The sequence below is a fragment of the Cygnus olor genome, chromosome 1, assembly GCF_009769625.2.
Source record: "Cygnus olor isolate bCygOlo1 chromosome 1, bCygOlo1.pri.v2, whole genome shotgun sequence".
NCBI classification, from domain to species: Eukaryota; Metazoa; Chordata; class Aves; order Anseriformes; family Anatidae; genus Cygnus; species Cygnus olor.
The window spans coordinates 47,830,433-47,844,933 of record NC_049169.1 but is presented as its reverse complement, the minus strand read 5'-3'; the positions used below and the strand labels follow the sequence as shown (position 1 = coordinate 47,844,933).

At 40.9% G+C, this 14,501-nt stretch overlaps 1 protein-coding gene across 1 annotated transcript; it reads right to left on the bottom strand.

Moving 5' to 3' along the window:
- Positions 1-933: 933 nt before the first annotated feature.
- NDUFA12 (NADH:ubiquinone oxidoreductase subunit A12) lies at positions 934-14,501 on the bottom strand. Its single transcript, XM_040557227.1, has 4 exons — positions 14,345-14,501; positions 11,646-11,728; positions 10,558-10,645; positions 934-1,209 (listed from the first exon to the last, which is right to left on the bottom strand). The coding sequence occupies exons 1-4, from the start codon at positions 14,431-14,433 to the stop codon at positions 1,029-1,031; spliced, it is 441 nt and encodes a 146-aa protein (XP_040413161.1). The 5' UTR covers positions 14,434-14,501; the 3' UTR covers positions 934-1,028.

Here is a 14,501-nt window from a genome sequence, read left to right as displayed (position 1 = left end):
AGCCACAGTCCCAAATTTCTTTAACTTGCAAATTTCTTATTTTTTGAGAATAGGTTCTGGTATACTTTGCTTCTCAATCTCCCACAGTATGTAGTCCTAAGCTTCCACAGACCCTTAAGGTCCTGTCACAGCAGGACATACATCCCATCCCATACCCCTGTGAGAACATCTAACGAAACCGATGACACAGAAGCAACCAATAAGATCTTTGTGACAGGGGTCGAATCTTTGCATCTGCTTGAGTCAGCAGGATTGCTGGTTAGACACTCGCTAATCATACAGCAACAAATCAAACACCCCTAAAAGTCTACCTGACAGGCAATTTTAAGCAAGTTCTCTACTGACAACGCTCGTGGGTCTTAGTCCAAAACCAGTGCACTGAGTGGCAGTGATGATGCATAGAAGCAGGGAACAGCTTTTGTGCCTGCTTATAGTTGAGTTTTCTTGAGGAATGAGATATCATTTGTTTGCTGTAGCCTTACATGTTTCATACTACCTAACACACCATGTTAAAATACAGCAACACATACCCATGCACAAAGAATTTGTGAATAAAAACTATAATCCTTGATCAGCCTTAATCTAACTTGACTTGCAAATATTTAAACAGACTACTTCCTAAAATAGTACAGGAATGATACATTTATGCGCCATGCAAAGAATGTAATAGGATAAGGCTAAAGACTAAAATCAAGTATTTCAAATTTATATTTTTATTCTTTTGAATGGTACAAATGTGAACTAACTGCCACAGGAATGATTAGCATGCTAAAAAAAGTTTGAGAACCACTTGTAAAGACAATAGCCACTGATAACATGACAAAAAGCCCAGTATCTTGTTGAAATTAAGACTTGCCATGTACTCTGTCCTCTACATCTTCCCAGTGTTTTCTTATTTTATTTCCCCCCCCCAGGTCAATAAACTAAACCATAGCAGTTATAGGAGGTTTTTATTTTAAACAAAACCAATGAAGATACAATTTACACTGAAAGCCAAAGTTGAGGCAAATGACTTCCTTTTTTTGCTGTTATTTGCTGGCTGTTGTGGGTGGGATCCACTCGTGTATCTTCTTGCGAGTAGTAGAGTAAGGTACATACTGTCCAGGAGTACCACTCAGATTGAATTTATGGTTCTCCCAGATAAATTTACGAGCAACTGGTGGATGAGTAGTTGGAGGGTCATCCGTCATCGAGTGAAGCCAACGATGCCTTAAGAGGAAAAAGAAACATTGTTAAGACACATTAAGGAGCATTACATGATCTACAACAAGCCTTCCTCCTGACTCCCAAGGGTTCTCTCCACTGAAAAGTAACATTTATTTTCATGGGAGCCAGAGGGAGCTGATTTCATTCTAGTATAACTTTGAACAATGCTACAGAATAATGATGTAAAATAATTACATAAATATAACTGACAAATAACAGTTCTGAGTCAAAGGAAGTGAAAGTACACCTGAATTTGAATTTCCTGTTCCCTTGTAGGCTTAGATCAAAAGGTCTCTGGGCAGGGAGTATTTCGTTGTTACATGTTTGTATAGCCTTAACAAGCCAGCTAGTTCAAAGGGCAAAACCAAAACTTTTTTTAGCAAAAGACTATTCTGTACAACAGTTTCAATACCCATCTCCAACGCCTTCATGAGGCTGCCACTCAGGATATATGGACTAATGATGCAAATTCACCGAAAGCAATCATGTAAATGTTTACTGACTCCACAATGAAGTGTGTGATACCAATCAGTAATGGGGTAATTACCAAGTGATTACAGCCATTATCCTTTACCTATGAGCTAAAGGTCAACCCGCCCCTGTGCAAATAACATTAATGATCAAGCTAAGTATTTTCCATAATAATTTACTAAAACAAAACAGCAGGAATTGATTTCACCCCATTTCTCTTTCAGTGACCAAAGCAACTTTCAAACCTGAATCACTTTTATTATATGCCAATTAACTACGCACGCAGCATGAAGTACATGTAATGACAGAAGTGAGTTTTTTGAAAGCCTATCTATATTTTTACTGAAGTGGAATTAAAAAAAGCTTCTGCTAATCAGCTTTTGCCAAAGACTTCACCTAAAAATAAGAAGCCCTCTAATTCCAGGTATTAGAAAGCCTAAAAATTACATCTTCAGCCTTCAGCAACCATTCCCACAAACTTTTCATTGATACATCAATACAAAACCACAATAAAAGTAGCATGAAATAGATGCATGTGCTTAACTGACAAGTATATTCTTAATCTGAAGAGCTCTACAGAAGGCTGAATAATTTTCAGTCAAGTAGCTTCTAAACATTTATTTAGAAAAAAATCCCAACTTTGGATATAACTTTAGTACAAAATTTCACGTAAAAAAATATGTCAGCCATATGTTCATTCTATAAGAAAAAAAAAACAAACAAAAACCTCAAATGAAAGACACACAGTAGGACTAACAACTGCCAGGAAACTGACTTGAATACAAAACTGGATGGAACCATAAGATCCTTTGAAAATAAGATAAAAGCTTCTTCAGAGGTAAAGAACCACCTCCCATGGGAAAATATCATCCACTTACGAGTTTGAAGATTATACACAATTTCAGGTGAAGTGACCCAATGCAACATGGATAGGAGGAGGATCCCTCTCTTCCCCAACTCCACTTTGTAAATCTGGTATGATTTGAACTACATTTGTCCCACTGCTTCTATTAAAATACAGATCAGGGGTAATGATTTCTGTCTGGAAGGAGGAGGCCCCACAGCATCTCCATCAATCATGCTATGGCCTGAGGATATAGGATCAGGCCTTGCTTGATTTTAGATCTGGTACTGCATGCCTCTGAAGGTGCCCTGGCCACCTTACACAAAGCTCTGACCTTATGTAAAGGCACTCTACCAGATCAAATCCATTAAAAGAATTCTGCATGTTAGCAGGCTTCCCACTGGGCGGGACATCACTTGTCCCATGATGACCAGCACCAAAGTCAGCAAAAGCACTGTAAAACAGCTAATTTGAAAGAGGTGAGATCATAGACCCTATAGGCCAGCTCTCCATTGATAATACAAAGAAACAGACCTGTGGCACAGGATGGAGGGACGAGATCCAAGTGTCCATATACATCCTGCCAGCACTGACTATTGACTGCATATCAAAATGCTTTGCATCGCTCCACTCAGCTTTTCAAACTCTCTTACCATAACATGTGGAGACAACCACGTACACCTTCACCTACTGACATTTCTGGTAATAGCAGATAGGAATTCTGCAAGCAAAAACCTGTTTTTGCACCTGTCACCAAGCCTCACCATCCTCCCAAGCCTCCCACTCCCTCGAGAGCCATACAAATCACCAGGACAAAAAAGAAAATTGTTTTCTTGGCTAGAAATGCAGTTACAAAGGCCCTGAAAGATAGGCTGGGGCAGGTGGAGCACAAGAAATGTATGAAAGCTTAGTTTAAATTGACTAGATTTCAAGCTTACTTGATGCCTAGCACTTCTTTCATTTCAAGGGTATATACAGCATACATTCACTCCTTGAAATGGAAAAGTAATTATTGTAATACTGAGTTTATTTACCCATTTAAACTGGGTGACAGAGTAGTATTATTCTGTAATTTAAACTTTACTTTGCAGTTTTTCCAAGACTAATCAATGAAGTCTCTTAACACACAGTATTTTGGAGTAGTCCAAGTATTACTACATTAGCTTTCAGGATTTTCTGACACTAAAACATCACCGTGAAATTGAGCTCAGGTTTAAAAGGATCTGCAAAAGAAGCCCCCTTAAAATCCCACTTTCTCACTCGAAAGTAGAAACAAAATTGCCTACCAGTGAGAAATGGCAGTATAGTCACAGGTACTGAAACACTTATCTCCAGAAGAGAATTTTGTTGTTGCCCACACCCCATTTAAGCAAAACAAGAACTGAAAGCTTTATTTTGGGAGGACTTTCCCCCTGACAACTTCCCTCAAAGAGTCCTTTGAAGCCCTGGTGTCTCATAGACTCTACTCCCAGATGCTCAAGAAAAGCTTTTCATGCACTCGACAGAACAGCACGAATGAAGAGATTTGACGTCTTGCAGATGGCCAGATTTCTATACAAACTTTACCCATAAATCCACGCGTGGAAAAATAGGATTCAAAAGCAACTAATGACTTAAAACCTACAAAAGAAGCAGACGACTTAGAGCAAAGAAAATAAGGAGGATAAAGCTCTGAAGAGGCTGGAGCAGCTTCCTGAGCCTCAGAGCAGAGAAACTACCAAGCAGTCTGAGGCTAGTAAAGCCTCTGGGCTTTTGCTTGGGTAAACAGATGAGACGCCCATCAACATACCTTCAAATGCTCTGTGCAGAACCTCCTCCCAAGTCTTAGACAAATATTTAAAAGCAAGGAGATTTCAAACTGAAGCTACAAGGGACCGGAGCCAATTATATGATGTACAAGCTGTCAAACAAGAACCGATGCTATACAAACTGCGTAGCTACTACCATATGTGCATCTGCAAAGTTCAGGCACTGTCTACGTAAGTTCAGGAAGCTTGCCAACTTGATAGCATCTACTTCTTCTCCAGCAAGTTAACTGTGTTGCATTAAGACAAAAGAGAAGCGAAGATGTGTGTTATGGTCAAACAGCAGAAGTATTTTAGTGCTTTCCCAAGTACTTTAAGTGAGCAAGAAACTAGGGGTTTAACTCTGACTATTATATGCACCATAAGAGGCTCTTTTAAATTATTTTAAAGAGGGTCCTCGCTTATTCTTCCAACTCCGTGTATTGGAAGGGGAGGAAAAAAGGACAAGGAACGTTTTTATTTGTATACATATGGGAGATGCCTGATTTCTCAGGCAAGCTACCCTAAGATACCATTGGACAATAATGTGACTAACCCATTTACCTAAAAAACACTACACCAGCATTTAATCTAGTTATAAAATCAACAAGTTTATTGTAAATCTACTGAAGGGATGAAAACCTTATTTTCCCTCTCCCCTCCTTCCTTTCCTGATCAATCTTTTTTTTTTTTTTTTTTCCTTACAGGCACTCTTGAACAACAGCAGTTTTACGAGAGTAGCACATTCTTTTACATTTCTTGGTGTGCTAGCACTGAGATGCTACGTTCCTCCCTCCTGCAGCTGTCAGATCAGCTAACAAAGAGGATGTAGATTATTAAAATGAAGTTAAATTTGAAATTTCATTGTATGAAGTTAGCACTCCTATAGCTCCTTCCAGAGATGTCAGATTTGCACTATGAGGAAACAAACATCAACGTACTGGTCAAACATTGCACACACAACAAACGATGCTGGCAAAACAAAGCGTTCCCGAGAAAGGGGAAAACTATTCTGCAATTAAGATATTGCTTTCTCCACAGCACATAACTTATACTGAAAGAGCAGATCCAACAATTCAAATTACAGTAACCAGGAAAATAGTTAAAAAAAAAAGCATGCAGCCAGTCACGAAAGGCTTTGAATATGATACAAAGGAATCAAACCTCCAGCATCCAGCAGGATAGCAGGCCTCAGCTTGCGTGGACCTTATAGACTCTTAAAAAGAAGCCTCATTTGACAACATAACCCTGTTGAAACCGGAAAACTGGGTTCTAAGTTGCCCCTCAGCGAGCTCAATCTGAGCCTTCCAGAATTCCCTAAATGCAAACTTGTGCTCCTCCAAATTCCAGCCAGAGCTACAGGAGTATGCTGATCGCTGAATAGTTAATAGCTATCCATCACAGGAATAAGCAGACATGCAGGAAACTTCCGCATGAGACGTGAACATAGCCTGAAAATCAGGACTGATACAGAGAATTTGGGGAGGAGAAGAATAATGGTACTCTCTTCTTTGATCTCAAACAGATTAAGGACGGTGAGATACTTGATCCTCTCCCCTCACCTTGCTTCAGTGGAAATAACCAAAAACGTCTTATTTGTGAGAATTAAAGAATCAAGAAGTACAAGCCTGGAAGGGATTTAAACACTGTGCACACACTCTAGATCCGAGGAAGAATCAGCTGCATCCACATTGCTCCCAGCAGACACCTACTGAAGTTGTTACAAAACTGATGTGACGCTGGCTTACTGATCTTCCCAAAACAAGCTACACCAGTGAAGATAAGCAGACGTTTTTAGCGGTAAGGATAGCAGTGTCCGATCTGTACCTCTTCTTCCGCAATGTAAACCTACTACTTCCTACTCTACCCACCTATCTTTGGAAGACAGCCTGTGCCTTTCCCCTCTGCAAAAGATTAAATGCTTAAAGGTTACATCCATGGTCATTTCTCTCCTTCTTAAGCAAACAATTCTTTCCAACTGTCCTTGGAGGTCTGATTGTACTCGCTGCTCTTCCCTAAGCTTCTTCCACTGGTCCACAGTTTGCTTGTTTGCGGCTTAGATTAATAAAGTCTTTTTAAAAAATTCTGTGTATTTTCAAACAAATAAACCCCTATCCTGCCTCCTCCCCAAAAGAGCACGGTACCCACAGCTGAGCGCCACATCCTACACAAAGTCTTCCAGGTACTAAGCAGAACGGAAGAGTCGTTTTGCACGAGTGCAGGCAGTAAGTCTTACTGCTGAGAAAGGAGTGTGCCTTCCTGAGGAGCAGGATGATAACGGGGATTTACTCAACCTGCCATCCCTCCAACACTCGATCACCCTGCAGCACTGCCAACTGCTCTCCTGCATGCCATAAAGTAAGTGGCTACTGGTGCCAGGAGAGCAGGGTCTTGCCCTCTGTCCCTGCAGCCAACCACAGGATTTCATACCTTTGAAAAGTATCACTCTTGTGATCACAGAGTCAGACAAGGCAACTTGCTACTCTGCCAGACTTACAAGTGCAGATAACCTGCAGCTGGTAATAACACCACAAAAAAGCAGCACTGAGCTCTTTGATTCGTTCACCTGTATTTTACACCCCTACCATTTCACCCCTCTGTGCAGCCCTTGATTAATGGAGAAAGAGAAGAAGCTAACACTGCTTTAAGCACACCTCCTTACTAACAGCTCTTCCCAGCACATTTCACCCAGGCCTCAGCTTGCCTTTGATCCAAGCCAGCTTCTGCTGGGGGTGGATGGAATTCGCAGAGACGATAACCCTTGCCTTAGAAAAGAGCAAGCTGGATTATCATCACAAAGAACACGTTCAAGATAGCCATTTTTTTTCTAGCAAAACTGTTTTGCCTGTGAAAACAATTTTGGTACCATGACTAGTATTTACAGGCTGTTCAGAGATTCCTAAAGAGTCACATTAGAAAAGGTTCCTCTCGATCTTAACGTTAAGATTTTCTTCCCTGAATCCTTTTCAAAAGCTTTCCTACAGAGGCAAAAGTACAAAATACTAAAATCTGAAAGTCATTTATCCTTACCACCTTCTTGCCTTTTTTTTATTATTATTATTTTCAAGCCAATAGAAGAAAGTTTTGCTTATTAATGAGCGAATCCGTATGCCAAGTCAGAACAGCAAATGAATGCGAGCACATGCCAATTGTACAAAATAGCATCATGTGAGGCTCCTGGAGATGCTTCGCTAACCTTAATACTTTTAGGTTGGGAGATAAATGAATGAGGAACCAGAAGGGATACGGGCCCGTCTAAAGTAGCAATAAAATGGAAATGAGCTCAATACACAGGACAACAATTAGAGCAATTCTTAATGGCAACATCTATGAAAGCACTAAATACAGCGCCTCTGTACACTGGTATGAGCAGATACAACTTTATCGTTGTACGTTCACAGAACACAACACATGAACAGCGTGTTAAAAAAAATGGAGTTCCAGCAAACAACATGCTCTGTCCATTAGGAGATGAAACGAAGACTTTGGTTTCCAAAGCTGCCTAACTGCATAAAAGACATCTTTATTCAGGGAAAAAAAATGCCCAATACGCTGCACAGCACTACAAGAAGTTTAATACTAATCGTTCCACAAGTATTGAAAGGATTTCAAAAAAAAAAATCTAATTAACTTGTCTCCAACAAAGTAGACACCGTCATCTTGATTTTGGTAAGAAAACCCAGAGTAAAAGAAGAGGCTAAATAAGATAAATTGAATCAAAATAAACCACAAGGCAACTTTAGAACAGCTGCAGTCCCAATTCCCTGTATAGAAATGATGTCAAAACAACTCTTGATTTCCTTCACACTGTGATTTCAATGCATCCATTGTCAAAAGATCGTACACCAATTATTTCAGAATACTGAAAACATTCAGTAGTTCACAAAAATGGTGCCACACTGCATTACATATGAGATGCTTCTTGCTGCTTTTTCCTTTCCTCCAATACCTGACAGAATGTAAATGCTGGCTTAATTAACTCCTATTTTATTTTTTCCAAGATAGCTGTTTTCACAGTTTCTTTTTTTTTTCCTTTTCCTTCTTCCCAACTCATCATGCATGAAACGCAAGGTTCACCTGGCTGTATCTCAACAGTTGTTCATGTTCCATAATCCTGAAGGCACATCACTGACCACAAAACCACCCTTTAGGATGGCATGGTGTCTTCAACAACCAGAAACATGGAGAAAAACTACCTGTAGTACGACTTACGTTGAATAAAAGAAGAAAATGTTTTTCCTGCATATCTGCTGTGCGCTCTATTCCTCCCAATAAAACAGTATGGCTATACATAGGCATACAGTAAGATTTTTATAAGAATGCTACGAACTCAAACTCGCTAGCTTTACCACTAAAGAAAGGAAAATCTGAAATCTCTAGGTTAGCCTTGGTCTTAAACCAGGATTTTGTTAGAAGTGCCATCTGTAGTCACGACAATTGCAAAATATTTTCTGAAAGTAACACTAGCATAAACAATGCAATAAAACCTGCTTCCACCCACAGAGGGTACAACAGCAAGCCCATGCAATGCTCCACCAAGATGAATTAACTGAAACGCAGAGTCAAAAATCAGTGTTCAGAAGCAGCATTCAGATCACAGCCCAACTGTTAGGATCGTACTCGATATACTTCCTCATTGGCCCACGGGTGACAAACGTTCAATTTTCCATCTGTTGAAGGGAAGTGCTAACACTTGAAGAAACAAACATTTTTAAAACTGGCAGAACAGATATTATACTAAGGACCAAGAGAAAGTATTAATAGAAGTAATTTCACACAGTCCAATCTCCAACAAATCTGGGGGTTCAAAGAAAAAAGTCAGTTTCCTGCGCAGTTGTACAACACCAGAGCTCCCTGCGCAGGAACTCCTACAATGAATTAAGTCTCAAATTAGACATCTGTGCCATGTTAAAAGCCTATGATAGTATAATACCAGATGGAAAAAAATACAATTTAAAAGATGTTTATTACGAGTCAAAATACTTCAATTTTGAAAAACTTATCTAAAAAATGTAGAATTACAGGTCAGTGATTTATATGCACCACAAAGCTAAGATTCCTACACAAGAATAAATATCCAAGGTTGCCATGGGATATATGAATTTATCAGCGATTTTTAAGAAGTCCTGCAGAACCTGACAAAAATATCTTGGAAAGGAGGACTGCTTACCCTAGAAACGTGACTGATACTCAGGAAGAAACGCTTTGTTGTGCTTTGTGAGGACACAAGTAGCAACACATAAACACAAGATAGAACAAAAACTAACAGTACGTCAAGATTAGGATAAACTTGAGAACAGGCACAGTCTTATAGTTTGAAGGATAAAAACTTGACCCTAAAAACAGTTATTATGCAGTCAATATGGACCAGCATGGACTGGCATGAACGTGCTAGTTGTGATGATTTTAGATTTTAATGTCACCTTTAAAAAAAAAAAAAAAGTCATCAAACTCTCACTGGAGATGAAAGAGAAAGTGTTAACTGCATTAAACGTAATTTAAAGAGAGTTTGAAACAAAACTGACTACCTTGCCAGCCTACCTGTGCACTTCTCAAATGCTCTAATGAGACCCACATCATTTCTTTTCTCCTGCCCACATCATTTAAATCCAACTATTCCAGACACTTGTGCATATATGGAACTTTTTGCAGTTCAGTTACAGTGTCTCACAGCTGCACTGTTTCTGTTGCTTTTGTTGGAGTACGAAATAAATCAAAAGTCTGGGCTGTGGTGCTTGCCAGTGTCTAAAGTGTAACCTACCCATGGCAGCATCCAGTGCCTGTTGCAACAGCCATTTCTGAATACTGAACATCCCCTTTTCAAGAAAGCTGTTAGAAATTGCGTTGACGTGACAAGCTACAAGAACAGGCACCTGCACAGGGCACTCGTGGACACAGTAGCTAACAGCATTGTAGGTTTTAGATCAGCTTTCTCCTATCGCTCATTAACCGATAAATGGTTTAATCGCAGAATATCTTCACCATTGTTTGTTTTAATCAAGGAAGAACCTCTTCATCTATGGAAGCACCCTACTGAATGGTACCTTCCTTCCACAACTTTAAACATCCAAGAAAATCCCTTCTAAATTAAAATTAACCAGTCTGCAGCCTTCTTGTCATACATAATGATAATGGCATCCACGAAAACTTATTATCAAAAAATGGTATTTTCTTATCTTATCTTCCGCTCTGTAATACAAGAAAACATACAGGCAGTTACACAATTTGCCCACATTAAGTTAAATGGCTTACCACTCAGGGGGCACCATGCTTCCATCAACTTCCCAAAACGTATTTTTGCCATTCATTTCAGTAGTATATATGACCCATCTGTGTCGACCTTAATTAAACAAACAAATGCTGTATTAAGCTTAAGAAAATAAATTATTTTCATATAAAGCAGAGAATTCATGAAAATGCATGGCAAAGTATTTTGCCTAAGAATATCTACCATTATGGGCACTCATTTCAAGATTAGCACAGCTATGACCATAAAGCAGATCGGTTTTTTTTTTTTTCTCTGAGTTCTCTATATTTCTACTGTCACGGTATTCTTATATCGCTGAACGTAATGCTTGCACAACAACGCAAATATAGCTATTGTATAAGTAAGTGGAAATAGGAGCTTATAAGAGTTTCAGATAGAGAAAGCTTTTGGTGTGTGTGTTGGTTTTTTCTGTCCCATTAGAAGCCTTTTCCAAAAGGATATTGATTGCCATTAGTAACCTAAGATTAAACTAAGTTTCAGCCATACAAAACTGCATAGCAAGGTTTACCAGCAGCTCTGCTTTCCCCAGTTACCCCTGCATTAGGCAGAGCTGTGCCTAACCAGTATCAATTGCCTACATGCCACCTCAGTTGATGCAGGTGCCAACTTTTGAAGAACTCTTCAAATGTTATTTAAGAACCCCTTGCTTAAGGTGATAGGAAGTTCAAGCTAACCTGTGCTTCTTTGCCCTGAAGTGATCATCCAAGTACGCCCAGCTGTGAGGCAGTTTTAGAGACAGTTCTCTTTCTTCCCCCACCTGGTAAGCTTCCAGCTTTTAGGTCAGGGATCAAATCCAGCTCTCAATCATGTTATCATAAAGACATACCTACATGTAAAGCACCTCACCGGCTTAGGTATATCCCATAGTTATAAAGTCAGACTGAATATGTTTGCAAAGGACCTGAGGGAAGCAGTAGAGAAGCAGAGGATGTCAAGGCGTTTCTACAAGTCCCCTCTCTAAGACTTACAAAAGTAAATGCACAGAAGTTGGGCAGGCAATAAATTCTAATTCGCTAGCAACCCATACAAAGTTGGGTGGCCATTCAGGAGGTGTTCACATTACCACACGTACCAAAGAAGTTTCTTTTGTCTTCGTAGTATTTGTTTCCGTATTTGTCAACTCCTACCAGCGTACCAGTCTTCAAATCATTGACCCTGTGAATTCCCAAAACAACAACTTTAATCGACTTTGTCCTAGAATGAAATTGGAGTACTATTTTTACCAAGAGGTTGATTAAAAATCTGTAATTAAAACTCAAATACATGTATGCAAAGCAAAAAAAAAAAAAATCCACCAGCCTATTCAGGCTTAAGGACTGCAAAACAATCACCAATTCCTGCAACTAATACCAGCATGCCTTAACCACATGTCCCACTTACAGGATAATAAAAGTCATACCGAAAGGCTCAGGGGGCTATTTAGAAGCTTGTTATAGCAGAAGATAAATTGTGCTGTATGGTAGAGTTGTTTTAACACCCACAAAACCTTAAAATATTGTGTGAAGGGAGTACCACAGACACATGCAAATTCACTTAGTTGAAGATGTTATCACCTTCCTCAAGTACTTTCTACAAATTGAGTTTAAACTGCCCTGGAAAGTGGTCCGCATCAAGTAGCAGAAGAGAACCTTTGTGTGGGCACGGACCTCCAGTGTTGCTGCTTGCCTAACAAATACATGCTAAAGCCCAAAATTACAATAGTTACTTTCTAGCTATCAGATAACTGAAAAAATGCAAGAATTTACCCTGCCGCTCCCTGAGACTTTCCATGACCCAGATAAGGTATATTCTGGCTTCAACTCTTTATGTACAACATCTTTTAGAATCACCATGCATACTGAAAATTAAATTGAACCTGTGATTTGTATTCTCTTGATACAATCTTTAAAGTTCTCTCCCCTCGATCCATGTTTTCTTCCTTTTTACTAACATTTATCCCAGGCAGAATCACATAAAGTAAAATTAACTCGAAAGTTTTAGCTGTCTGTAGTGCTAGAGGCACTCTCAGTTTAGTTCCAGGTGACAAAATATACGCGCATATACGTGTTTCCTTAGTTGGAAGTTTAACTAAGGTATAACCCACTATATCCCCCTGAGAAAGCTGTCCATTGCCTTTTCTCCCAGAGTACATGAAAGCAATCATCAGCCTACCCAGGACTTGTTTTAAATTTCTGTGGTCCCAGACAGAATTATCCTCTGCCACTGCTCTCCTCTCCAAAGAGACACTCAGCGATCTCTACATTATTCAAGCCCGAGCTTTTACCTTCAGAAAAAGAACGGACATTTCGCTACTGCTCTCCCTTCCTTCTTCCCTTCCCTAGCTTGGGAGAGTTGTTACACCCTTGTCTCAACTTCATGCCCTCAATACTGTTATCAAACACTAAGCAATATTTATGGCTTCCAGAGCAGAAAATGGCTTTCCCAGCCAATTTCACTGAGCCCTGAGTATGGAGAATGTTTCCAGGCACAAAACCCCTTAATAATTCGACTTCTACTGCATACAATTTGATCTACTTTCCTCAGTGGGATGCCTATAAAGAAAAGCAGGGAAATTCGGCGTAAAACCCTTGCAGGGAAAGATTCTTCTGACTTTGGTAAATCATTTTCGCAGTTACCAGCTGTTACTTCTTACACATAATAATTGTTGCAAGAAAGATGCATCTTGATTACTCCTCCAGTACGTGTCAACTCTGTTCCTTGAACTGGGATTGAGGATTCAATGACTTGAAAGGAGATGGGATTGAGTATTCAGTCAGCTGGGATTGAGGATTCAATGACTTGATGGAGAAGCAGTGAGAACATTTGTAGCTGGTACAGTTGTGAGGAACAAGTATGATTCTGCACCCAGCACACCTCTCTTCTAACTTCATTCTTCCAAAAGAAAAAGGAACAGTGCTGCCTCCTGCACTGCCTACTCCCTTTTTCTGCTTAGCAGATAGACTGCAGGCTGTGCTGACAACTTTGATTCACAAAAGCTCCCTGACAAGACATTAAGATGAGTTTAAGAAAGGCACTCACTTGAAACCTAATACTCCAACTTTTAAACATTTTTCTTTTGCCACCAGAAGGAAATTCAGTGGTATGATGGTCATACAAGGTCATGGCACCTGGGAACTAATAAGACCAGAAGCACTGTGATTGTAAAGACAAGATGAGCATCTGGATGTCACAGAGCAGTAACGAGCTGCCAATTAAGTGACATGAAGGAAGAAAAAAACCCACAAGCTGATGCTAGGATTTATTAGGTAAGGCACCTTCAGCACGCAAAGCAAGCACGTACAAAACCCACTGTACCAAAACACTGATGAGGCCTAATCAGAAATTGTAGAAAGTGTTATAACTGGTCCGAACAACCAGCTTAAGCTACAAGAAATAACAGAAAAAGAGCTATTATGATGACTGGGGGGAGGCTCATACAGCTTGGCTTATCCTAGCATGCGTCCTTGACGTGTAGCAGGGAACTCTACCTTCGGCAATCCCCACGGCCCTGCACTCCTACGTCCCCGCTGCTGACAAGGAAGCAGCAGCAGCTTTCTGGCCGTGCGGTTAGACCTGTAACACTCCCTCTGCTCCGTGCCCCCGCTACAAAGTCGACCCTGTCCCCACGACCCCGTCCCGTCCCGTCCCGTCCCGTCCCGTCCCGTCCCTCCCCGCCCCGCGGGCACGGCGCCCCGGGGCCCGGCCCTCCGCCAAGGTGACCCCGCAGGGGCGGCGGGGCAGGAGCGGGGAGCCGGGAGCCGCCCCCGCCGGGCGCCGCGGGCTCGCCGTTACCTCAGCAGCTGCCAAAGGGCGCCGCGGACGCCGCCGTGGCCGCTGAGGTGCTTGAGGGCCCGCTTCACCACCTGCACGTACTCCGCCATCTTGGGGCGGTGCCGGCCCCGAGCCCGCCCCGCGCCGCGTCCCGGCCGCTGCCCGAGGAGGGCGGGGA